The 23,926-nt window shown below is 46.8% G+C and overlaps 1 protein-coding gene across 3 annotated transcripts in view; it reads right to left on the bottom strand.

The window, feature by feature from the left end:
• Nucleotides 1-1,478: 1,478 nt before the first annotated feature.
• Nucleotides 1,479-23,926, bottom strand: part of LPXK (tetraacyldisaccharide 4'-kinase family protein) — a 41,656-nt gene continuing 19,208 nt past the window's right edge. For 2 of the 3 annotated variants that reach the window (XM_086800384.1, XM_086800374.1), the window contains exons 5-8: nucleotides 4,348-4,608; nucleotides 4,153-4,212; nucleotides 1,970-2,050; nucleotides 1,479-1,856 (exon numbers count right to left, since the gene is read on the bottom strand). In XM_086800384.1, coding sequence (XP_086656510.1) covers nucleotides 1,692-1,856; nucleotides 1,970-2,050; nucleotides 4,153-4,212; nucleotides 4,348-4,608 — 567 coding nt within the window. In that variant the 3' untranslated portion in view covers nucleotides 1,479-1,691. The remainder of the gene's footprint in view (nucleotides 1,857-1,969; nucleotides 2,051-4,152; nucleotides 4,213-4,347; nucleotides 4,609-23,926) is intronic. The other variant, XM_086800379.1, reaches the window with a different exon arrangement.

The raw sequence follows: 23,926 nt of genomic DNA on the forward strand, positions 1-23,926 counted from the left end.
CTGCCCAAGTAAATATTCACCAAATAAACGTGTGTGAGTTCAAAAACTGTTTGTTGATGATACCAAGAGGCTAATCTAACATGTTGGAATTGATTTAACTTTCAAGTCAAGAACTTTATGATTCTTCTACCTTTCCGGCCCAAGAACCTATAGAAGAATGACATTTAACATTGATCTCAAATGCAATACAGGCATTACCTTTATTGATCCTTCTACTCCTTTCCTTTCTCCCACACATTTCAATCCCCTTTTGTCTTTCCAAGCTGGTAGCATTCAAAACACCACTTCTTTGGATACTTACGCCTTCCTTTGTTTGCCCTGACTGAGGCAAGAGATTGATGTTGATTTTAAATAGCTTCTGTCCTATCGACCATAGCACAGCCATAATTAATTAGCAAGGGTATCGTTATGGGAGCAGACTGGTAAGTTACAACTCACTTTTGGTTATAGGCCTAACATCTAACGGCACGGTCCCTTTATCAACTAAGATTAAAGCTTTCGATGTCACATTTGCTACTTTAACAGCATGTTTTCACCATCTTCATAGCCCTCCAGCAACAGCCCACAAGATGTCACCGTTAATTCTCTCTCTCTCTCTCTCTCTCCAACACATTCTGTGTCTGGACACATGAGGTTCTTCTGCTGCCTACTTTATTGTACGCACAGGTCTTGTTCTTTCAGTAGCTACTCTTCCACATTTTTCATGCTGTCTCGACACCCAGGTTACTCATGGATCACATGTAACAACATTTTGGTCTCATAAACCCTTCGGGTCTTTTACATTAATAACATCTTTCTTTCTATAGCAAGTCTAGGGCAAATTTTGGTGATTTTTCACTTGCCTCTCATTTTTGTATGATGCTAAACAAGCCAAGCAAGGAAAGTGACGCTAGTTATAGGATTAGTATTGCAAAGCTCAAACCGAACACAATAAGATTAGAGAAACAATTGTCTAACCTATGCAGCCCACAGAGCAAAGGGAGTTACTATTAGATAAGGCATTCCATAGCCTCATTTGAGAATCCTGTTAAAATAGAGCCAATGCAAGGTAATCCAATCACCAAGAAACTGTTCAAGTACTATCTATGGTGCCACTAAACCTTTTTTTCCCTTTTGATTCAAGCTACAAGCTCAATTTTCTTTCTAGTTGGTTAGATAATCATCTTTCATTTTTCCACCCCAAATAGTTATAGATAATAATGGGGGTTATTAACCTCAAGAAGGAGCCAAAACAGCCCATGAGAATAATGATACAATGTAAGTCAAAGCCTAATGGGATTACATAGCCATCTCAAGACGTTTGATCCAAACTTGTGGATTTCCGTAAGAAACCTGTCCTAGAGGACGAATGCATTTGGGTGTGATTTTGCTTAAGAGGGTCACCTACTGTACTGAGCTCCTTAATTTACAATGACGCCAAAGAGTTGGTTGAGAGAGAGAGACGTCATTAATGGAGGTACGCTTGTTTAGAGACTTACGATTCCAATTAGGTTATATTGACCCGACAAAGTCTTGGTTACGTAAACAGTAACCAATGCTCTAATGTCATCTCCCTCTTAAGAGGCCCCCAACCATGGAGGGATGCGGTTTTCGTTTGGGTTTTCAATCTCTTCCAATGGTGCGGGTTCTGACAAGCTTCATGTTAGTTGTATCCTCGGTTCATTTTAACAAGAGTAGAGAGGTGTTCTCTGTCAATTGAGAGAAGAATTACACTTCCAACCTTGCATTTTCGACACAATAAAGGTACTAAGATTTGTTACAGTGCTTGAGTCACTAATGACCTCCAACATAGAGTGAAGAATAAAAACATCGTATTCTTCAAGCCTCCCAAAAAAGTCAGGACACCTTGCATAATCCTGCATGATAAAAGAAATGTCAAAAAGAAAGAAACTACAATGATTCTGGGTCCCGAGAAAAAAGAGGAAGAAAAGCAAGAAGGAGAGGTGTAAGCTGCAAAAGCATTTGTTACCTTCTCTGTGGAAATAACAACAGGAATGTGCTTCAGCTTTGATTTAAGTTCACGTAGTCTTTGCTTTATCACAAAAACATCCTGCACAGCAACATGGCCAACCTCATGAGCCAGCTTGATACTACCATCTTCCTGCTAAGAAAACGCTGGACAAACTAGACAGGCTACTTTAAAAGCAAGAAACAATACTTATGCAAACAAATAGGAATACTAGGCGCCCCCCCCCCCCCCCCCTCCCCCCCTTCCTTCATGCAGGCACATGGGGAAGGACCCTACAAAGGAGAGGCCTCTTTGTCACGTGCATCCCGCACTTGGATGCCACCTAGACATATCTGTACAGAAGGTGCAAGACCTCGGAAGGTAAACTGGTCCCATGTGAGCCCAGTCCGGGACGAGTCAGCCAGGGATCCATCCTGGTCGTCCGAGGTCAGGTGTGCATTGTCCTACACACGAGTCCAAGGTCAGGCGTGCACTGTCCTGCACATGAAACAGTGCCAATCCGCGCTGTGAGTCTCCCTCTAGAATGATGCAATGATTTTGTGTATCTGGTATGGTACCGGATGCCAAATCATTGTGTAGATAGTTAGGGTTTGCTTTTAGGAATAGGGGCCAGCCCATAGGGCTACCCCAGGTCTTAGTGTGGGCATGGGGATAGTGTGAAACCACCCCCATGAGGGCCAGGAAGGCCCTGGCTGAACCCACCAGCCATAGAGAGGCTGTAGGACAGCCCTAGGGGCATGCCAGGGGCAGCCAACAACACATCTAGTGTTATGAGGGCTGTAGGGCAAGTTTGGGGCAGCCCATACAGGCTGCCCAGTCCCCAAAACAGCATAGATTCAGTGTCCAGCCCCTTGGATTTCAGGCGCATGATGCCCAGCCAACAAGGGAAAGAAGCGCAACCTTTTATGTGAATTTTCCAGCATTAAATGCTGATTTTATAGTCGTGGACAGAAACTGAAGCTGGCCGCCTGGATATCAACTGGCCGACTGCTTGGCTTATTTTCAAACAGGTGGCCTTGGAGGCTCAGGAGAGGAGCCTCATTGGGATACGGGGTAGGGACAGACTTAGCCTTGACAACAACTCTTCCATCTCCCCGAAATGGCTAGCCCCGATCCCGAACCCTTCCCCCCCCCACAGTGCTTGGGAGTGTTCACCAGGCATGACATAATCAGGCCTCACGGTAGACTTGAGAGAGCAAAACCCCCCTTGGAGGATTTCAGTGGGTACACCTTGCAGAGGGTGAGGGTGATTGATTTCATGTGCATGAGTGGCACATAGACCCTCCACTTCTCTCATCTTCGTATTTCTGCATTGCCAGTCCCAGATCCATCCACTGATCCTTGGACCCCCAGTTCCAGCTAGAGATGGGAGATTTGCAACAGTATTGCTGCTTGGCACATTTGGAGAGCTCATTGTAGCGAGGCTATGAAGGGCACCCTCACCCCACCAGCTGAGTCCATCCGGAGCATTTGGCTTGATATCATTCATACCCTCCATGGACAGTGGGGGAAGCTACAGGGTGGCTCCAACAATATGAGGAAGTGCTGCGAGGCCTTTCTGAGGATCTAGCGTCACGGTCCCTTTGTCACTGACAGTGGTGGTGAGCCCACTTGGCACTATAGACCACTTGTGTGGTTGTTCCCCCCTCCCCCCCATTGTATGAGATGCCTTCTCCTCCTAGAGCGGCCAGCCAGAGGAGGAGAGCATCCTTCCCCCCTTTTTTCTGTTTCTTGACTCTCGCTCCCCTCTATGGAGCTGAGTTTGTACTTAGCCGTTATGGCTGTTTTGCTCGGTAACTAATAGAAGGATCTATTTACCAGGAAAAAAAAAAGCTTAAACCTAAGCTTCTAGTCCTGAAAATCACATGTGAGCTCCAGCTCATATTGAACAAAAGGCAGAATCCTCAACTGCAACAAGTTCCCGGTTAGGGTATGCTTTGGCTCTTATACCTGGATTAATACTTTAAATCATGTGTTCTATGTTTCATGGGATACCAAGGTTAACAGCCATATTTTGGAATCTGATCATCGGTAAAGAAATGACTTTACAAAATGTAACACTAGAAATACAAAACGAAGTGATTGAATCAAACCAGAAAATAAGATAGGAATCATTGAGAATCACAGAAAATTTGAAAGAACGTGGTCATTTAGCAGGGAATCTTCTAGAGGAGGAGATCAACCTGAGCTTGAAAATGGTAGTGATCAGGGAAATCCATTCGTTCTACATGCAGTGCTCCTAGCTGAAACACACACAGCCTTAGCAATCTTAGTGCACATTGAGCCCAAAATACAACCTCCCTATACATTGTAATTATTTCAAAGAACCCCAAAAAAAAAAAAAAAAAAAAGTTAACAAGGTGCACACTTCTAGATACCTGCTCCAAAGTCAGTGATAGCGATTCTGGGCAGCCTATTCCAGAGATGCATAGCACATGTGCATTCTTTAACAAACTCAATGACACGAACAAGTTGGAGCTCTCACTGAAGCAATCTTTAAACATGCACTTAATATCTGAAGTTATCCTTGGGACACGGCTGAGAGAATGAGGTACCATTCGGCTGCAAAAGATGACAGCACAAGGGCGAAGTAGCGATTGGAGCCTCTGCTTGATTGCACCAATTTTTTCAGATGACACCTGCACACGAGAAGAAACATCTCTCTCTCTCTCTCTCTCTCTCGTTGTGCGATCTTGCTCTCTCTTTCGAATCACAAAGAGCAGATGAGGAGGCAAGCAGGTCGCACATCGAACAAGCGAACACATCACAAAGACTCAGGTGAGCAAGTCGCAGGCGAACAGAGATGAAGGCAAGTAGGTCGCAGGCGATCAGGCGAGCAGAATCGCAAACGAGCAAGTGAGCTAAGACACACGCGAGCAGGGTCGAAGGCGTGCAGAGTCGCTGAGTCACTGGCCAGCAGATTGAAAAGTCACAGGGCGCAGGTCACATGTTCGCAGATCGCAGGCGTCTTCCCTCTCTCTCTCTCTCCCCTTGCAAACAGTCAGGCGCAGGAGGTGCAGTCGGGCAGAACTCTCTCTCTCTCCCCACATTGAATTCTCTTTCACGCTCTTGCGAAGGGTGCGGCAGGAGAGACAGGCACACAGGCGACTGGCTGATCCTCTCCTTGGGCACACAGTTGGGCTGCAGCATACGTGGGTGGTTTTTCTTTGAAAAAGCTGGTCGGCTGGGCACACAGGACAGAAACGATCTTCTCTCTCTCTTTGGCGACAGGTCTGGACTGCACGTGGTAAGACTTTTTGGTGTGAGAAGGCTGGCGGGCTTGACCTGTGCGCCTGCTCTATATGCGCACCCACCTGCACGCCTCTCTGCTGTACTCTGTGCGCAGCCAGTTCCTTGTTTTCCCACCCACTCTTGCTCAGGCCCCCAAGGCAGCAACTAGTAGAGGAAAACATGTCTCAACCCCTGGAGGGGGAACAGGATGGTGAGACAACCTTTCACACCCCCACGAAGGCACCAAATGCCTACCGCAGAAGACTGAGGGAAGGAATCATGTCCCCTGGCTCACGAAGGATTACGAAGATGGCCCGACGAGATGAGGCCCCTTATGAGGAGCTACAGCTTCACATAAGGACAGAGATGAACACCATGCGACAGGAGCTTGAAAAGGAATGGACCGAGCAGATGCATGCCCAAAGGAAAGTGATATACGATGTCATGGCCCTGTGAAAATGGAGCAGGACAAGTGTGGGCATGGTGGTTGCAGAGTCAGAATATTTTATGATTCACATGGGGGGTGCCCGGACAGTGTTTAAGATGTGTGGACATCCCTAGGTGTGAAGGGGGAACATTAAAACATTAAGTTTGAATGTTTATTGAAGTTTGCCCCTAGGCCTTAGTGGCCCTAGGAACTTATTAAGTTGGGGCCCTAGGGATTAAATTGGGAGGGGTTTTTCTCTCTCTTCCCTCTCTCTCTTCCCTTTTTGGGAATCGTGTAGTAAAAGGGGAGCTTTCCCTTCATGCGCTTGTATTCATGCGTGGAGAAGCTGTAGAGAAGAGGCGACTGATTTGCTGAAGTGCTGTAGCTGTTTTTCTGAGCAGAATCAGCCGTACAGCACTGTACGGCCAGTACTGGACACTCTCTTTCTCTCTCTTTCTCCTCTGCTGCTGGCGGCGCACAGAGCTGCTGCTGGAAACTCTGCGCAGAAGCTCTGTACAGGCTGTACAGCCTGTTTTCCAGCCCAAACCCTACTGTACGACTGCCGTACAGTGTACGGGCAGTCAGGTACAGCAAGTACAGTGCTGCAGGTGGTGCAGACAGGTGCTGGACAGGCCTGTGTACTCTGATTCAGGCAGGTACAGAAGTGGACAGCAGGCTGTTTATGCAAGTACAACGCCTGGCACGTATCCCGAGGCGGTACAGACGGGTACTGTGCTGATTTTCAGATCTGTACTTTACAAGGACAGCATAGGAGTGAGCATCAGGAGGAAGATATAGGCAAGAGCAAGCACACGTGTGAAGCAAGATTGTGGATTCAAGTGCCTGCAGGCACAGATTAGTGCTGTTGCTTCCTCCAGTGTTGTTTCACGAGCTGAACTTGGTAAGCCTTGACTCTGTTCATCTATCTCTCTTTCTATTGCTTGATGTCTGCTACAGGTATGTGTTATCTGGCTCCTTGTGAGAGGAGGAGTATAGCAGATTGACAAGGGATTAAGACAGGGATTGAACAGCATATGTATGTTGAGCTGAGAAAATGTATCATGCTCTTGAGTTATGCCAGATGTATGCCCATGGCTGGCCTGCTTTGTGATCTTGGCTGATCAGAGGGAGGCACAGTGTGTTGCTTGAGGACACAGATCTGTGTGCATAGATCCTCTGTGCTGAGAAGGATTTGTGGGCCGTCAGATTGGACTTACAGGTCTAAACTCTTGGCTGGTTTTTGTGTTGTACTCAGCCATACATATTATTTTAATTGAATAAAGAAATACCGCAAGGGGCGCCAAGCTTTGGGGCCAACAGGTGTCGCTGTGTTTTCAGATTTGGGCACTCTAGCTCCAATCTGTGTTTTGTTTCTCATCTAGACTACAAGTGGACGGGTGGTTGCTCCTACCGCACTCTGGTTTTCTATCAGAGGCCGGTTTCAAGGTTCCGTTGCCGGGACCAATCATCAACTTTCTGAAGGGGGTGAGCTCGTGGTTGCTTTGAAGAAAGCCATCGCTGAAAATTCAGCAATCATGTCTGATACAGAGGAAGAGTACTTCTATCAAGAAGAAGAAGAGCAAGAGTCTTCTCCTGAAAGAGATGTATCTGAGGATATTTTTGCAGGAGAACAGGCTGCAGATGTTGAGCCTTATGAGGATGTAGCACAGCCAGAAGATGTGCATGGTAAAGAGGATGATGATGCTCGGTTCAAAGATCGCTTGGCTAGTGTTATGGATACTTTTATGCAGCTCACTCAGAGTGAGAGATTTGCTGAATTTTTGAGATCTCGCTCAGAGCCCCGCACAGAGCCCCAGAAAAAGAAGAAGAAGGTTCGTTCGAAGAATCTTTCTCAAGGTCATAGTGGTACCACTCCACAGGATCCATCTCCTGCACAGTTTCCGAACATGCAGCATGCTTTTGGTGCTAACCCACAGAGTTCCTTCTATGGACAGCCACCTATTCCTCAGCAGAACATGCATCCAGGGTATTTTGGTGGTGGCTCGGTGTTTCAATCCATGACTGGGGGTTATCCTCAGGGAGGCATGGGTATGTATGGGCCTTTTGGAGCCAATTTTCAGCCTGGCATGCAAGGGAATATGTATGGTGGTATGCAGTCCGGTATGCAAGGAAATGTGTTTGGAAGCATGCAACCTGGGATGCAAGGCAATATGTTTGGTGGCATGCAGCCAGGTATGCAGCATGGAATGTTTGGAAACATGGCTGGGATGTATGGTATGCCTGGTGTTGGAATGGGAAATGTTGACCCAATGATGGGTATGAATGTTGGGGGCAGCAATCTTACAAAACCACTTCCATATGATAATCTAACGCCTATGGGCAAGGCGAAGGATTACAAGGAAGGGGGAGCTGCAGTGAAGTTTGACACTTTCAGTGGGGCCAAGGATAAATTGAAGGCACTTACCTTTTTACAGCAGTTTGATGCTGCTTTTTCTGGTGGGAATTACACAGAGTCCTCCAAGGTGAGGAAAGCTGCCACTTTTCTGAAGGGCAATGCTTTGCAGTGGTGGTCTACTCTTCTTTTGCAGGGCATAGCACCCACTACATGGGTCCAATTCAAACAGGTTTTCTCTTCCGTATGGCTCACATCTACATTTGAGGTGGATGTTATGACAGCATGGCACAAACTGGATGCTTCAAAGTGTGATAGTTTGGAGGATTATAACAAGAAGTTTTGGGAAGCTCTACTCCCAGTGACCTCTTATCGTGCTGTGCCATTATCTGAGCAGGTTGAGAAGTATTGTTGTGGGCTGCCCAAGGAGGTACGAGATTACTGTATAAAGACAAGAGTAACGAACATGTCACAGATGATTGAAAATGCTATGACAGCTAATGCGTTACTCACAGGTGGTTCATCTGGGTTTAAAGGCAGTAAGAAATTGGGCAAGAAAGCTGAAAAATTTGGGCATGCTTCTCGTGATGCTAAAGGGTCTACAGAGACAAAGTATAAGAAGTTGCCAATGCCCAAAAGGACTTCTGAGGAAAGACAGGCTTTGAGAGATGCTCAAAAGTGTTTTTACTGTACTGAAGAGGGGCATATGTCATTCAATTGTCCCAAAAGAACGTCCAAGAAGGACCCTGACAATAAAGGAGAGCCCAAGCCAAAGAAACAAAAGCCTTCTGCAGGCTTAGTTCCTGATCTTGTGGGTGAGCAGCTAAGTGGTGAAGCTACAGAGTTGTGCAGGGCATGGGGCAAAGTGAGAGATCAGAATGCTTTGATCTTCTTTGACACAGGTGCTAGAGCCAACTTCATTTCACCAGATTTGGCTGGCCGATTGGGGATTCGCGCAGAGGAGATGGGGCCGTTACATGAGGCTAATATGGCTTGTCCAGGGTATGCAGAACCCGTTACTCCTATCATTGGGAAGCTTCGGCTTCATTTGCAGGGTTATGTGGACAGCGAGGAGTTCTTCATCATGCCTTTGGATGGCTGTGATGTTTTGTTGGGGATGCCATGGTGCCACAGGGTACATGCGGTGGTGGATACTTACAATAGGAAAATTACTCTGACTCATAGAGGAAAAGAGCATGTATTGGATTTAAAACTCAAAGGGGAATCTGTTCCTATTGTATCCGCTTCGGCGATTTCATCAGTCATGAAAAAGCATCTTTCCGCGTACTTGATTTATGTAAAGGATGCACAGGATGATGAGTCTAAGTCTAATTTGTCAATGTTAGATAAAGACAGGGCTGATTTCTTAAGTGGGTTTCAAGACTGTTTTTCCGAGTCATTGCCAGGAGAATTACCTCCTGAGAGGCCAGAAGATCATGCTATAGATCTGATTCCTGGTAGTACTCCACCGAATAGACCGCCGTATCGTGTTAGTGCAGCCCAACAGGAAGAGATTATGAGTCAGGTGCAGGAGCTATTGAATAAGGGGTTGATTCAGCCTAGCTCATCACCCTTTTGCTCACCTGTGCTCTTAGTGCAGAAGAAGGATGGTTCTTGGCGCATGTGTATTGATTACAGGGCGCTGAATAAGAATACCATCAAGAATCGATTCCCCATACTGAGGATCGATGACATCTTGGACCGCTTACAGGGCTCCACAGTTTTTAGTCGTATTGACTTGAAAAGCGGGTATCATCAGATACGCATTAGACCCGAGGATGTGCATAAGACAGCATTCCGAACCACGTTTGGGTTGTATGAGTTCTTGGTTATGCCCTTTGGTTTGACAAATGCGCCTGCCACATTTAACAGAATGATGGACAGGATTTTCAGGCCTCATAGAGAGTTTGTGGGCACATTCTTTGATGATATGATTGTGCATTCACGAACTGAGGAAGAGCATAGAAGGCATTTGGCCATTGTGTTTGCAGAACTCAGAAACCATAGATTGGTGGTTAATGGCAAGAAGAGTGAGTTCTTTTTGCAGGAGATACATTTCTTGGGGCATATTGTGTCTGGTCATGGAGTCCGTATGGATCCAGCCAAGGTTGAAGCAATACTTAATTGGCCAGCTTTGAGGACCGTGCATGATGTACGCAGCTTTTTAGGATTGTGTTCCTATTACAGGCGTTACATACGGCACTTTGCTGAAATTGCTTCACCTCTTCATGCTTTGACGAAGAAAGCAACTCCGTTTAGATGGGCTGATCGGGAAATTTCAGCATTCAAAAAGCTCAAAGAAAAGCTTACTTCGGACCCAGTATTGGTGTTACCGGACCTCCCAAAGGCTTTTGTTGTCCAGTGTGATGCATGTGGAAGTAGCATTGGTGCAGTTCTCATGCAAGAGGGACATGTGATAGCCTATGAGAGTAGAGTTTTGCAAGATGCCGAGAAGCATTTGCAGGTGTATGAGAAAGAGATGTTGGCTGTAATTCACGCTCTTTCTACATGGAAACACTACTTGCTTGGGGCTGATTTCACTGTACAGACAGATCATCAGACCTTGCGATATTTCCTCACGCAGACTAAGCTTTCAGAGAAGCATATGCGTTGGGCAAACTTTTTGTCAATGTTTCACTTCCAGATTGTGCATGTGGAAGGCAAAAAGAATGTAGTGGCAGATGCTTTGTCACGCAAGCCACAGGTCTCTGCAGTTTCACTTGCTTATCATCATGAGCTTGATGAAATGAAAGAGCAGTATGCCCATGATGAGGATTTTGAAAGGTTGTATGATCAGATGTCTGAGGGTCAGCGGCATGAGCATTACACTCTCAGAGATGGGTTTTTATTGATGCATGGCAGACTGTGTGTTACCAGGCCATTGCGACTCAAGGTTATGATTGAAAGTCATGCTCCACCGTATGCAGGTCATAGAGGTATTGACGCCACGGTCAAAGCAGTGGAGACTTTCTTTTATTGGCCAACCTTGAGAAGAGATGTTGATGCCTTTGTAAGGCAATGCATCGTATGTCAGAAGGTAAAGTTTGACCGTCAGAAGACACCAGGGTTATTACAGCCTTTACCTATTCCGGATAGACCTTGGGAGAGCATTGCCATGGATTTTGTATTTGATCTTCCACGGACACAAACGGGAAATGATGGCATCTGGACTATCATATGCAGGTTCAGTAAGCAGGCTCATTTCATTCCCGTGAGGAAGACAATTAAAGTGGATCATGGCGAACATCTTCAAGTATCATGGCTTGCCTACGTCTATCATTAGTGACCGTGATCCACGGATGACGAGTTTGTTTTGGAGAGGGTTGTTTGACAACATGGGTACAACTCTCAAGTTTTCATCGTCATTTCATCCACAGACAGATGGTCAGTCAGAAGAGGCTAACTCTACAGTGTTGGATCTTCTCAAGTGTTATGTGTCAGAGCACAAGCAACAATGGGAAAAGTATCTTCCTTTGGTGGAGTTTGCATATAACAACACTGTACATAGCTCGACAGGCAAGGCGCCTTTTGAGATTGTAGAAGGAGGGAAGAAGGTTCCACCCATTTTGCATACAAAGGATAAGATCTTTGAGGCTGATCAGTATGTGGAGAGCTTGGATGAAGCTTATCGGAGAGTTAAGTTGGCCCTCCAGAAAACTCAGCAGAAGCAAAAGAAAGCCGCAGACCGTCACAGACGTGATTTACAGTTTGCATTGGGTGATTGGGTTCTTTTGCGTTTTGAAAAGGCTAGACTCAAGAAGATGAAGGGTAAAGAGCGCTTATTCCCTAAGTTGAGTATGCGATATTATGGGCCTTTTCAGGTTTTGGAAAAGATTGGTGAGGTAACCTATCGTTTGAAGTTACCAGATCACTGGAGGATTCACAATGCTTTTCACGTGAGTCTTCTTAGACCTTTCCGTGGGGATGTGCCTGAGGATGTATCAGATGAGGCTCAGCCGGAAGTTGAGGAACTTGATGAGGTTCTGATTCCAGAGCAGATACTGGCACATAAAGAAAGGAAGGTACGAGGTAAAGTTTCCCGTCGCTATCTTGTGAAGTTCAAGAACTATTCACCGATGGATGCGAAGTGGATGGAGGAAGGTGACTTAACAGATTCACCTCAGGTTTTGCAGCTTTATCTCGATGCCTTTGAGTTAGAGCCGACTCTTATTGTGGCTCATTCAGGTTCAGCAGAGCATGGGTCTGGAGAGGGGGGTATGTCATGGCCCTGTGAAAATGGAGCAGGACAAGTGTGGGCATGGTGGTTGCAGAGTCAGAATATTTTATGATTCACATGGGGGGTGCCCGGACAGTGTTTAAGATGTGTGGACATCCCTAGGTGTGAAGGGGGAACATTAAAACATTAAGTTTGAATGTTTATTGAAGTTTGCCCCTAGGCCTTAGTGGCCCTAGGAACTTATTAAGTTGGGGCCCTAGGGATTAAATTGGGAGGGGGTTTTCTCTCTCTTCCCTCTCTCTCTTCCCTTTTTGGGAATCGTGTAGTAAAAGGGGAGCTTTCCCTTCATGCGCTTGTATTCATGCGTGGAGAAGCTGTAGAGAAGAGGCGACTGATTTGCTGAAGTGCTGTAGCTGTTTTTCTGAGCAGAATCAGCCGTACAGCACTGTACGGCCAGTACTGGACACTCTCTTTCTCTCTCTTTCTCCTCTGCTGCTGGCGGCGCACAGAGCTGCTGCTGGAAACTCTGCGCAGAAGCTCTGTACAGGCTGTACAGCCTGTTTTCCAGCCCAAACCCTACTGTACGACTGCCGTACAGTGTACGGGCAGTCAGGTACAGCAAGTACAGTGCTGCAGGTGGTGCAGACAGGTGCTGGACAGGCCTGTGTACTCTGATTCAGGCAGGTACAGAAGTGGACAGCAGGCTGTTTATGCAAGTACAACGCCTGGCACGTATCCCGAGGCGGTACAGACGGGTACTGTGCTGATTTTCAGATCTGTACTTTACAAGGACAGCATAGGAGTGAGCATCAGGAGGAAGATACAGGCAAGAGCAAGCACACGTGTGAAGCAGGATTGTGGATTCAAGTGCCTGCAGGCACAGATTAGTGCTGTTGCTTCCTCCAGTGTTGTTTCACGAGCTGAACTTGGTAAGCCTTGACTCTGTTCATCTATCTCTCTTTCTATTGCTTGATGTCTGCTACAGGTATGTGTTATCTGGCTCCTTGTGAGAGGAGGAGTATAGCAGATTGACAAGGGATTAAGACAGGGATTGAACAGCATATGTATGTTGAGCTGAGAAAATGTATCATGCTCTTGAGTTATGCCAGATGTATGCCCATGGCTGGCCTGCTTTGTGATCTTGGCTGATCAGAGGGAGGCACAGTGTGTTGCTTGAGGACACAGATCTGTGTGCATAGATCCTCTGTGCTGAGAAGGATTTGTGGGCCGTCAGATTGGACTTACAGGTGTAAACTCTTGGCTGGTTTTTGTGTTGTACTCAGCCATACATATTATTTTAATTGAATAAAGAAATACCGCAAGGGGCGCCAAGCTTTGGGGCCAACAGGTGTCGCTGTGTTTTCAGATTTGGGCACTCTAGCTCCAATCTGTGTTTTGTTTCTCATCTAGACTACAAGTGGACGGGTGGTTGCTCCTACCGCACTCTGGTTTTCTATCAGAGGCCGGTTTCATACGAAATGCTGAAGGAAGAGATATATGTCCAATTGAAGGGAGAAATGGAAGCCCAAGTACGGGTTGAGATGGAATTAGCCCAAGCCTTGATGCACACGGAAATGAAAAAAGAGATGCAGAAATGGAAGGATGACATGCTCCGAGAGATTGGCACAACAGTTGCATCATACGAAGGTACTTTGAAGACATGTATGGCTGACCGCGAAAAAGACATCACAGAAATGCAAAACACTTTGGAATCATGTAAGGCAAAAGTGGCTGCAGGTGAGAAGGAAATGCATTCATGGGCTGAAATTGCCAGTGCCACAAAGAAACAAATTGAGGAAGTCAACCCATGGATTGAAGTAGTAAAAAAACAGAAGGATACACCAGTCAATAAAGTAGAGGTGATGAATGCTACATTGGAAGAGGAAGCCAAGAGACGGGCACGTGCCTTACATATACGTGTAGTTGGGTGGGAAGATAAGGGAAATCCCCAAGAGGATACAAAAGCTCTTGCAACAAAAATTGGAGCCACTAATGTACCCATTACCAGAGCATGGCAAGTAGGCAGAGATGAAACCAGGGTGAAGATATTGATCATCAGGTTTGGTGACTTGGAGAAGAAGAAGGCCTTCCTCTCCAAAAGGATGGCCCTTAAGGGGGAAAAGATTTATTTGGATGAGGACCTTACACTGGCACAGATAGCACACCGGAAGGAACACATGCCGCGTGTGCTTGAGGCAAGGAAAGAGGGGAAATGGGCGGTATACACAGATGGCCGAGTCATCATTACGGAGAGGAAGCCCGCTTGACGGTGCGCGGCCTATGAGACCTTGCGATTCACGGTGTGCAATTGCAACGGAGCCCTTAGAACAGATGCAGGATACTTTCAGACACAGTGATATTGCTATGTATACGGAGACCCATCAGTGCACAAACAAGAGGCTTCCTGACGTCCGAGGTTATAGATGGGAATCAGTTTTCCGCCCTCAGCCACGCACAGTGGGAGGTACCAAAGGATCTGGAGGAGTGGCAATACTTTACAGGGAGGAGCTTCATGACAAAATACATGTGGTACATAGAGATGTAGATGCGACGTACATGTGGGTCCGAATATGCAGAGGGAGGCTCCGCGAGCTATATGTGGCGGTATGCTACTTTCCCCCAGCCCACTCCATAACTCATATCTGCAACAGACATCAAGCAGTAGAAAGAGAGATAGATGAACAGAAACGGAGCTTACCAAATTCAGCTCGTGAAACAGCACTGGAGGAAGCAACAGCACCAATCTGTACTTGCAGGCACTTGTATCCACAACCCTGCTTCACACATGTGCTTGTACTTGCCTGTACCCTCCTCCTGATGTTCACTCTTATGCTGTCCTTGAAAAATACAGATCTGAAAAACAGCCCCGTACCCGTCTGTACCACCTCGGGATACGTGCCAAGAGTTGTACTTGCACACATAGTCTGCTGTCCACTCTTGTACCTGTCTGAATCTGAGTACACAGTTCTGTCCAGCACCTGTTTACGCCGCCTTCAGTAGTTGTACTTGCTGTACCTGACTGTCCGTACACTGTACGGCAGTCGTACAATATGGTACTGGCTGTGTACTTGCTGGTACAGCCTGTACAGGGCCTGTGCGCAGAGAATCCAGCAGAGAAGAAGAATCAGCAGCAACTCCTGTGTGAAGCGTGGACCAAGAAAGAGCCTGCAGCCTGTCCGTACAGGCTGTACGGCTGGTTTGCATAGGGAAACCTGCAGCAAACAGTCTTCAGCAGTCGCCCTTCTCCTTCCACTTCTCCACGCTTGTGTATATGCGCTTGAAGAACTCCACGATTCCCTCTTTTCCAAAAGCTAGAGTGAGATAAAATCTGCACCAAGCGACCTCTAGATGTCATCTGAGCCTGTCTGTATCAAGGGAGTGGAGGTGCTACCCCCCTCTTGAGCATCAGGTAATGCTCCAGACCCATGCTCTGCTGAACCTGAATGAGCCGCAATAAGAGTCGGCTCTAACTCAAAGGCATCGAGATAAAGCTGCAAAACCTGAGGTGAATCTGTTAAGTCACCTTCCTCCATCCACTTCGCATCCATCGGTGAATAGTTCTTGAACTTCACAAGATAGCGACGGGAAACTTTACCTCGTACCTTCCTTTCTTTATGTGCCAGTATCTGCTCTGGAATCAGAACCTCATCAAGTTCCTCAACCTCCGGCTGAGCCTCATCTGATACATCCTCAGGCACATCCCCACGGAAAGGTCTAAGAAGACTCACGTGAAAAGCATTGTGAATCCTCCAGTGATCTGGTAACTTCAAACGATAGGTTACCTCACCAATCTTTTCCAAAACCTGAAAAGGCCCATAATATCGCATGCTCAATTTAGGGAATATACGCGCCTTGAGATAGCCGCCTAGAAGGAGTAAGCCTGCAGGGTCGCCAAAAGGAGAAAAAGACGCTTGGAGGGTGTAGAGACCAGAGGCGAGGGCAGTGGTTTGTGGTGACTGTGCAGAGGCTGGCGACGACTGGAAGAAGGTGTGCAGGCAAGCTGTAGAAGCGTGGGCTGGCACAAGGATGAGGCCACAGGTGGGCTTTGGTCATTCAGCTGCGTCAAGGTGCAAGGCAAGACAGGAGGGCCGTGTGGGAGCCAGTTGGCAAGGGTCGGGTTTTGTGTAAGGCTGGCGCTCAAACAAACGGGCTGGAGGTGCTGGACGAAGGGTTGATTGGCTGGTGAGCGTGGAGGGCATGCGTAAGTCTAGCCTTTTCAAAGCGCAAAAGAACCCAATCACCCAATGCAAACTGTAAATCACGTCTGTGACGGTCTGCGGCTTTCTTTTGCTTCTGCTGAGTTTTCTGGAGGGCCAACTTAACTCTCCGATAAGCTTCATCCAAGCTTTCCACATACTGATCAACCTCAAAGATCTTATCCTTTGTATGCAAAATGGGTGGAACCTTCTTCCCTCCTTCTACAATCTCAAAAGGCGCCTTGCCTGTCGAGCTATGTACAGTGTTGTTATATGCAAACTCCACCAAAGGAAGATACTTTTCCCATTGTTGCTTGTGCTCTGACACATAACACTTGAGAAGATCCAACACTGTAGAGTTAGCCTCTTCTGACTGACCATCTGTCTGTGGATGAAATGACGATGAAAACTTGAGAGTTGTACCCACGTTGTCAAACAACCCTCTCCAAAACAAACTCGTCATCCGTGGATCACGGTCACTAATGATAGACGTAGGCAAGCCATGATACTTGAAGATGTTCGCCATGAACAACTTCACCATATGATCCACTTTAATTGTCTTCCGCACGGGAATAAAATGTGCCTGCTTACTGAACCTGCATATGATAGTCCAGATGCCATCATTTCCCGTTTGTGTCCGCGGAAGATCAAATACAAAATCCATGGCAATGCTCTCCCAAGGTCTATCCGGAATAGGTAAAGGTTGTAATAACCTTGGTGTCTTCTGACGGTCAAACTTTACCTTCTGACATACAATGCATTGCCTCACAAAGGCATCAACATCTCTTCTCAAGGTTGGCCAATAAAAGAAAGTCTCCACTGCTTTGACCGTGGCATCAATACCTCTATGACCTGCATACGGTGGAGCATGACTTTCAATCATAACCTTGAGTCGCAATGGCCTGGTAACACACAGTCTGCCATGCATCAATAAAAACCCATCTCTGAGAGTATAGTGCTCATGCCGCTGACCCTCAGACATCTGATCATACAACCTTTCAAAGTCCTCATCATGGGCATACTGCTCTTTCATTTCATCAAGCTCATGATGATAAGCAAGTGAAACTGCAGAGACCTGTGGCTTGCGTGACAAAGCATCTGCCACTACATTCTTTTTGCCTTCCACATGCACAATCTGGAAGTGAAACATTGACAAAAAGTTTGCTCAACGCATATGCTTCTCTGAAAGCTTAGTCTGCGTGAGGAAATATCGCAAGGTCTGATGATCTGTCTGCACAGTGAAATCAGCCCCAAGCAAGTAGTGTTTCCATGTAGAAAGAGCGTGAATTACAGCCAACATCTCTTTCTCATGCACCTGTATATCCAATCTGACGGCCCACAAATCCTTCTTAGCACAGAGGATCTATGCACACAGATCTGTGTCTCCAAATAACAAACTGTGCCTCCCTCTGATCAGCCAAGATCATTATGCAGGCCAGCCATGGGCATAACTCAAGTGCATGATACATCATCTCAGCTCAAACATACATGTGCTGTCCAAACTCTGTCTCAACCCTTGTCAATCTGCCATACCCCTCCTCTCACAAGGGGCCAGATAACTCATATCTGCAACAGACATCAAGCAGTAGAAAGAGAGATAGATGAACAGAAATGAAGCTTACCAAATTCAGCTCGTGAAACAGCACTGGAGGAAGCAACAGCACCAATCTGTACTTGCAGGCACTTGTATCCACAACCCTGCTTCACACATGTGCTTGTACTTGCCTGTACCCTCCTCCTGATGTTCACGCTTATGCTGTCCTTGAAAATACAGATCTGAAAATCAGCACTGTACCCGTCTGTACCACCTCGGGATACGTGCCAGGAGTTGTACTTGCACACACAGTCGGCTGTCCACACTTATACTCGCCTGAATCTGAATATTCAGTTCTGTCCAGCACCTGTCTGCACCGCCTGCAGCAACTGTACTTGCTGTACCTGGCTGTCCGTACACTGTACGGCAACCATACAGTACTGTACTGGCTGTGTACTTGCTGGTACAGCCTGCACAGGACCTGTGCGCAGAGAATCCAGCAGAGAAAGAGTGCTTACAGCAGATTTCAGCAGCCGCCTGTGTGTAGCGTGGACCAAGAAAGAGCCTGCAGCCTGTCCGTACAGGCTGTACGGCTGGTTTACACAGGGAAAACTGCAGCAAACAGTCTTTAGCAGTCGCCCTTCTCCTTCCACTTCTCCACGCTTGTGTATATGCGCTTGAAGAACTCCACGATTCCCTCTTTTCCAAAAGCTAGAGAGAGAGAGAGAAGAGAGAGATACACTTACTCCAAAAGTGGAGTGACTCTCCCCCAAAATAATCCCTAGGGCCCCAAACTTTAATGAGGCCTGAAAATCCTGTCCATCATTCTGTTAAATGTGGCAGGCGCATTTGTCAAACCAAAGGGCATAACCAAGAACTCATACAACCCAAACGTGGTTCGGAATGCTGTCTTATGCACATCCTCGGGTCTAATGCGTATCTGATGATACCCGCTTTTCAAGTCAATATGACTGAAAACTGTGGAGCCCTGTAAGCGGTCCAAAATGTCATCGATCCTCGGTATGGGGAATCGATTCTTGATGGTATTCTGATTCAACGCCCTGTAATCAATACACATGCGCCAAGAACCATCCTTCTTCTGCACTAAGAGCACAGGTGAGCAAAAGGGTGATGAGCTAGGCTGAATCAACCCCTTATTCAAAAGCTCCTGCACCTGACTCATAATCTCTTCCTGTTGGGCTGCACTAACACGGTACGGCGGTCTATTCGGTGGAGTACTACCAGGAATCAGATCTATGGCATGATCTTCTCGCCTCTTAGGAGGTAATTCTCCTGGCAATGACTCGGAAAAACAGTCTTGAAACCCACTTAAGAAATCAGCCCTGTCCTTATCTAACATTGACAAATTAGACTTAGACTCATCATCCTGTGCATCCTTTACATAAATCAAGTACGCGGAAAGATGCTTTTTCATTACGGATGAAATCGCCGAAGCGGATACAATAGGAACAGATTCCCCTTTGAGTTTTACATCCAATACATGCTCTTTCCCTCTATGAGTCAGAGTGATTTTCCTATTGTAAGTATCCACCACCGCATGTACCCTGTGGCACCATGGCATCCCCAACAAAACATCACAGCCATCCAAAGGCATGATGAAGAACTCCTCGCTGTCCACATAACCCTGCAAATGAAGCCGAAGCTTCCCAATGATAGGAGTAACGGGTTCTGCATACCCTGGACAAGCCATATTTGCCTCATGTAACGGCCCCATCTCCTCTGCGCGAATCCCCAATCGGCCAGCCAAATCTGGTGAAATGAAGTTGGCTCTAGCACCTGTGTCAAAGAAGATCAAAGCATTTTGATCTCTCACTTTGCCCCATGCCCTGCACAACTCTGTAGCTTCACCACCTAGCTGCTCCCCCACAAGATCAGGAACTAAGCCTGTAGAAGGCTTTGGTTTCTTTGGCTTGGGCTCTCCTTTATTGTCAGGGTCCTTTTTGGACGTTCTTTTGGGACAATTGAATGACATATGCCCCTCTTCAGTACAGTAAAAACACTCTGTGCTCCTCGCCTTGGGCTTCGAATCCGTGTACTTTCCTGTACCTTGGACCTGTACACCATCATCTGGGACTGAATCAGTGTTTAGTTTGGCTGAGCCTGATGCTCTGATACCAATGTAACGCGCGGAAGCTCTGGGTAGTCTTCTTTCAGCCCTAAACACTCTTGAAAACCTTCTGATGCAGAAAAGCACCATCTGATGCAAAAACGCAGGTAGAGAGAGAGTAGAGAGAGAGAGAGTGAGAATGCTGGAATTTCAGTATATACTATGGTACAAAAAGGTACAGATCTTTGCAGCCATGGGCTGCATTCATAAAAAGGTTGCTAACCCTAAATTCTGTCCCCTATGGGACCCCTAGTGACTCACACCCCTAGTGGGTGGAATGACCAAACCTTGAGCATGAGGGCCCTTTTTATATGGGACTTGGGACACTTTATGCTGGCCGACTGCTGGTCGGCCAGTCCCATGTCCATACAGCCCCTTTTTGGAGCATCCCGACTGCTTGTCCTTGTCATTGATGCGCCTGCTGCCCAACCTCTCTGATGGCTTCAGCCGAGAGCTCCTCTGGCAGCCAGCATCCCTTTTCTTGCAGCCGACAGCCCCTCTGGCATGATCCCACTTGGTCCTGCTCCATGCTCACCTCAGATGAGTCACCTGAAGCTCCTACCTTCTGGTTCTACTGGTTCATAATCTTTATCTGCTTGCCTCTTCTGGATCTAACCCTAGAAATGTCCATGGCATCTGTGATGCACATGACACTCTTTGGGCAGCCCACAACAATACTCCTCTACCTGCTCAGATAATGGCACGGCACGATAAGAAGTCACTGGGAGTAGAGCTTCCCAAAACTTCTTGTCATAATCCTCCAAACTATCACACTTTGAAGCATCCAGCTTGTGCCATGCGGTCATAACATCCACCTCAAATGTAGATGTGAGCCATACGAAAGAGAAAACCTGTTTGAATTGAACCCATGTGGTGGGTGCTATGCCCTGCAAAAGAAGAGTAGACCACCACTGCAAAGCATTGCCCTTGAGAAAAGTGGCAGCTTTCCTCACCTTAGAGGACTCTGTGTAATTCCCACCAGAAAAAGCAGCATCAAACTGCTGTAAAAAGGTAAGTGCCTTCAATTTATCCTTGGCCCCACTGAAAGTGTCAAACTTCACTGCAGCTCCCCCTTCCTTGTAATCCTTCGCCTTTCCCATAGGCGTTAGATTATCGTATGGAAGTGGTTTCGTAAGATTGCTGCCCCCAATATTCATACCCATCATTAGGTCAACATTTCCCATTCCAACACCAGGCATACCATACATCCCAGCCATGTTTCCAAACATTCCATTATGCATACCTGGCTGCATGCCACCAAACATATTGCCTTGCATCCCAGGTTGCATGCCTGCAAACATATTTCCAGCCATACTGGACTGCATACCACCATACATATTCCCTTGCATGCCAGGCTGAAAATTGGCTCCAAAAGGCCCATACATACCCATGCCTCCCTGAGGGTAGCCCCCAGTCATGGATTGGAACACCGAGCCACCACCAAAATAACCTGGATGCATATTCTACTGAGGAATAGGTGGCTGTCCATAGAAGGAACTCTGAGAGTTTGCACCATAAACATGCTGCATGTTCGGAAACTGGCCAAAAGATGGTTCCTGTGGGATGGCTCCACTATGACCCTGAGGAAGATTCTTCGAACGAACCTTCTTCTTCTTTTTCTGGGTCTGTGCGGGGCTCTGTGCGAGATCTCATAAATTCAGCAAATCTCTCGCTCTGTGTGAGCTGCATAAAAGTATCCATAACACTAGCCAAGCGATCTTTGAACCGAGCATCATCATCCTCTTTACCATGCACATCTTCTGGCTGTGTTACATCCTCATAGGGCTCAACATCTGCAGCATGTTCTCTTGCAAAAATATCCTCAGATACATCTCTTTCAGGAGAAGTCTCTTGCTCTTCTTCTTCATGATAGAAGTACTCATCCTCTGTATCAGACATGTTTGCTGAATTTTCAGCGATGGCTTTCTTCAAAGCAACCACGAGCTCACCCCCTTCAGAAAGTTGATGATTGGTCCCGGCAACGGAACCTTGAAACCGGCCTCTGAGAGAAAACCAGAGTGCGGTAGATTAGCAATCACCCGTCCACTTGTAGTCTAAATGTGAAAACAAAGCAGATTGGAGCTAGAGTGCCCAAATCTGAAAACACAGCGACACCTGTTGGCCCCAAAGCTTGGCGCCCCTTGCGGTATTTCTTTATTCAATTAAAATAATATGAATGGCTGAGTACAACACAAAAATCAGCCAAGAGTTTACACCTGTATATCCAATCTGACGGCCCACAAATCCTTCTTAGCACAGAGGATCTATGCACACAGATCTGTGTCTCCAAATAACACACTGTGCCTCCCTCTGATCAGCCAAGATCATTAAGCAGGCCAGCCATGGGCATATAGGCATAACTCAAGTGCATGATACATCATCTCAGCTCAAACATACATGTGCTGTCCAAACTCTGTCTTAACCCTTGTCAATCTGCCATACCCCTCCTCTCACAAGGGGCCAGATAACTCATATCTGCAACAGACATCAAGCAGTAGAAAGAGAGATAGATGAATAGAAACGGAGCTTACCAAATTCAGCTCGTGAAACAGCACTGGTGAAAGAAACAGCACCAATCTGTACTTGTAGGCACTTGTATCCACAACCCTGCTTCACACATGTGCTTGTACTTGCCTGTACCCTCCTCCTGATGTTCACTCTTATGCTGTCCTTGAAAAATACAGATCTGAAAAACAGCCCCGTACCCGTCTGTACCACCTCGGGATACGTGCCAGGGGTTGTACTTGCACACACAGTCTGCTGTCCACTCTTGTACCTGTCTGAATCTGAGTACACAGTTCTGTCCAGCACCTGTTTACGCCGCCTTCAGCAGTTGTACTTGCTGTACCTGACTGTCCGTACACTGTACGGCAGTCGTACAATATGGTACTGGCTGTGTACTTGCTGGTACAGCCTGTACAGGGCCTGTGCGCAGAGAATCCAGCAGAGAAGAAGAATCAGCAGCAACTCCTGTGTGAAGCGTGGACCAAGAAAGAGCCTGCAGCCTGTCCGTACAGGCTGTACGGCTGGTTTGCACAGGGAAAACTGCAGCAAACAGTCTTCAGCAGTCGCCCTTCTCCTTCCACTTCTCCACGCTTGTGTATATGCGCTTGAAGAACTCCACGATTCCCTCTTTTCCAAAAGCTAGAGAGAGAGAGAGAAGAGAGAGATACACTTACTCCAAAAGTGGAGTGACTCTCCCCCAAAATAATCCCTAGGGCCCCAAACTTTAATAAGTTCCCTAGGGCCACTAAGGCCTAGGGGCAAACTTTAATAAACATTAAAGTTTAATGTTTCTAGTTCCCCCCTTCACACCTAGGGATGTCCACACATCTTAAACTCTGTCCGGGCACCCCCCATGTGAATCATAAAATATTCTGACTCTGCAACCACCATGCCCACACTTGTACTGTTCCATTTTCACAGGGCCATGACAAACACCCCCTCTCGACAACAGATGCTAAACATACTCCGAAAAGTCGAAGAAGTCGTCCTCTGTCAAAGACAAAAGAAAGCAGCAACAACAGGTACCAGGAAAGCTCCACAAGCTATCTCCACAGCAACTCAGCTACAAAAGTAACAGAACAAGCTACCAAGTATACTGTTCTTCTAGAAGATATCAACCATGAAGGTTGCATCGTGCTACTCCAAATATTGGTGCCAAAACCAAATATAAACACAGTGTCACAGGAATCCCTAGAAGCCTGTAGCTCCAAGAAGATAATACCCTCAAAAGAAATAGAGTCCATCTGCTCCAACTCTGTACCAAGAGTAGCCAAATGCTGTATAATAGCACCCTCCTCGAAGGTCGGCATCGCCAAATGTAAGAACTTAACTGCCCCCTCTGAAAACTAATGTCGGGACTCCACAAGCCCAACCAAATCCAAATCCTAATCCTTCAATCCCTGGAA

The sequence above is a fragment of the Cibotium barometz genome, chromosome 1, assembly GCF_041138505.1.
Source record: "Cibotium barometz isolate CiBa-2024 chromosome 1, ASM4113850v1, whole genome shotgun sequence".
Classification (NCBI taxonomy): Eukaryota; Viridiplantae; Streptophyta; class Polypodiopsida; order Cyatheales; family Cibotiaceae; genus Cibotium; species Cibotium barometz.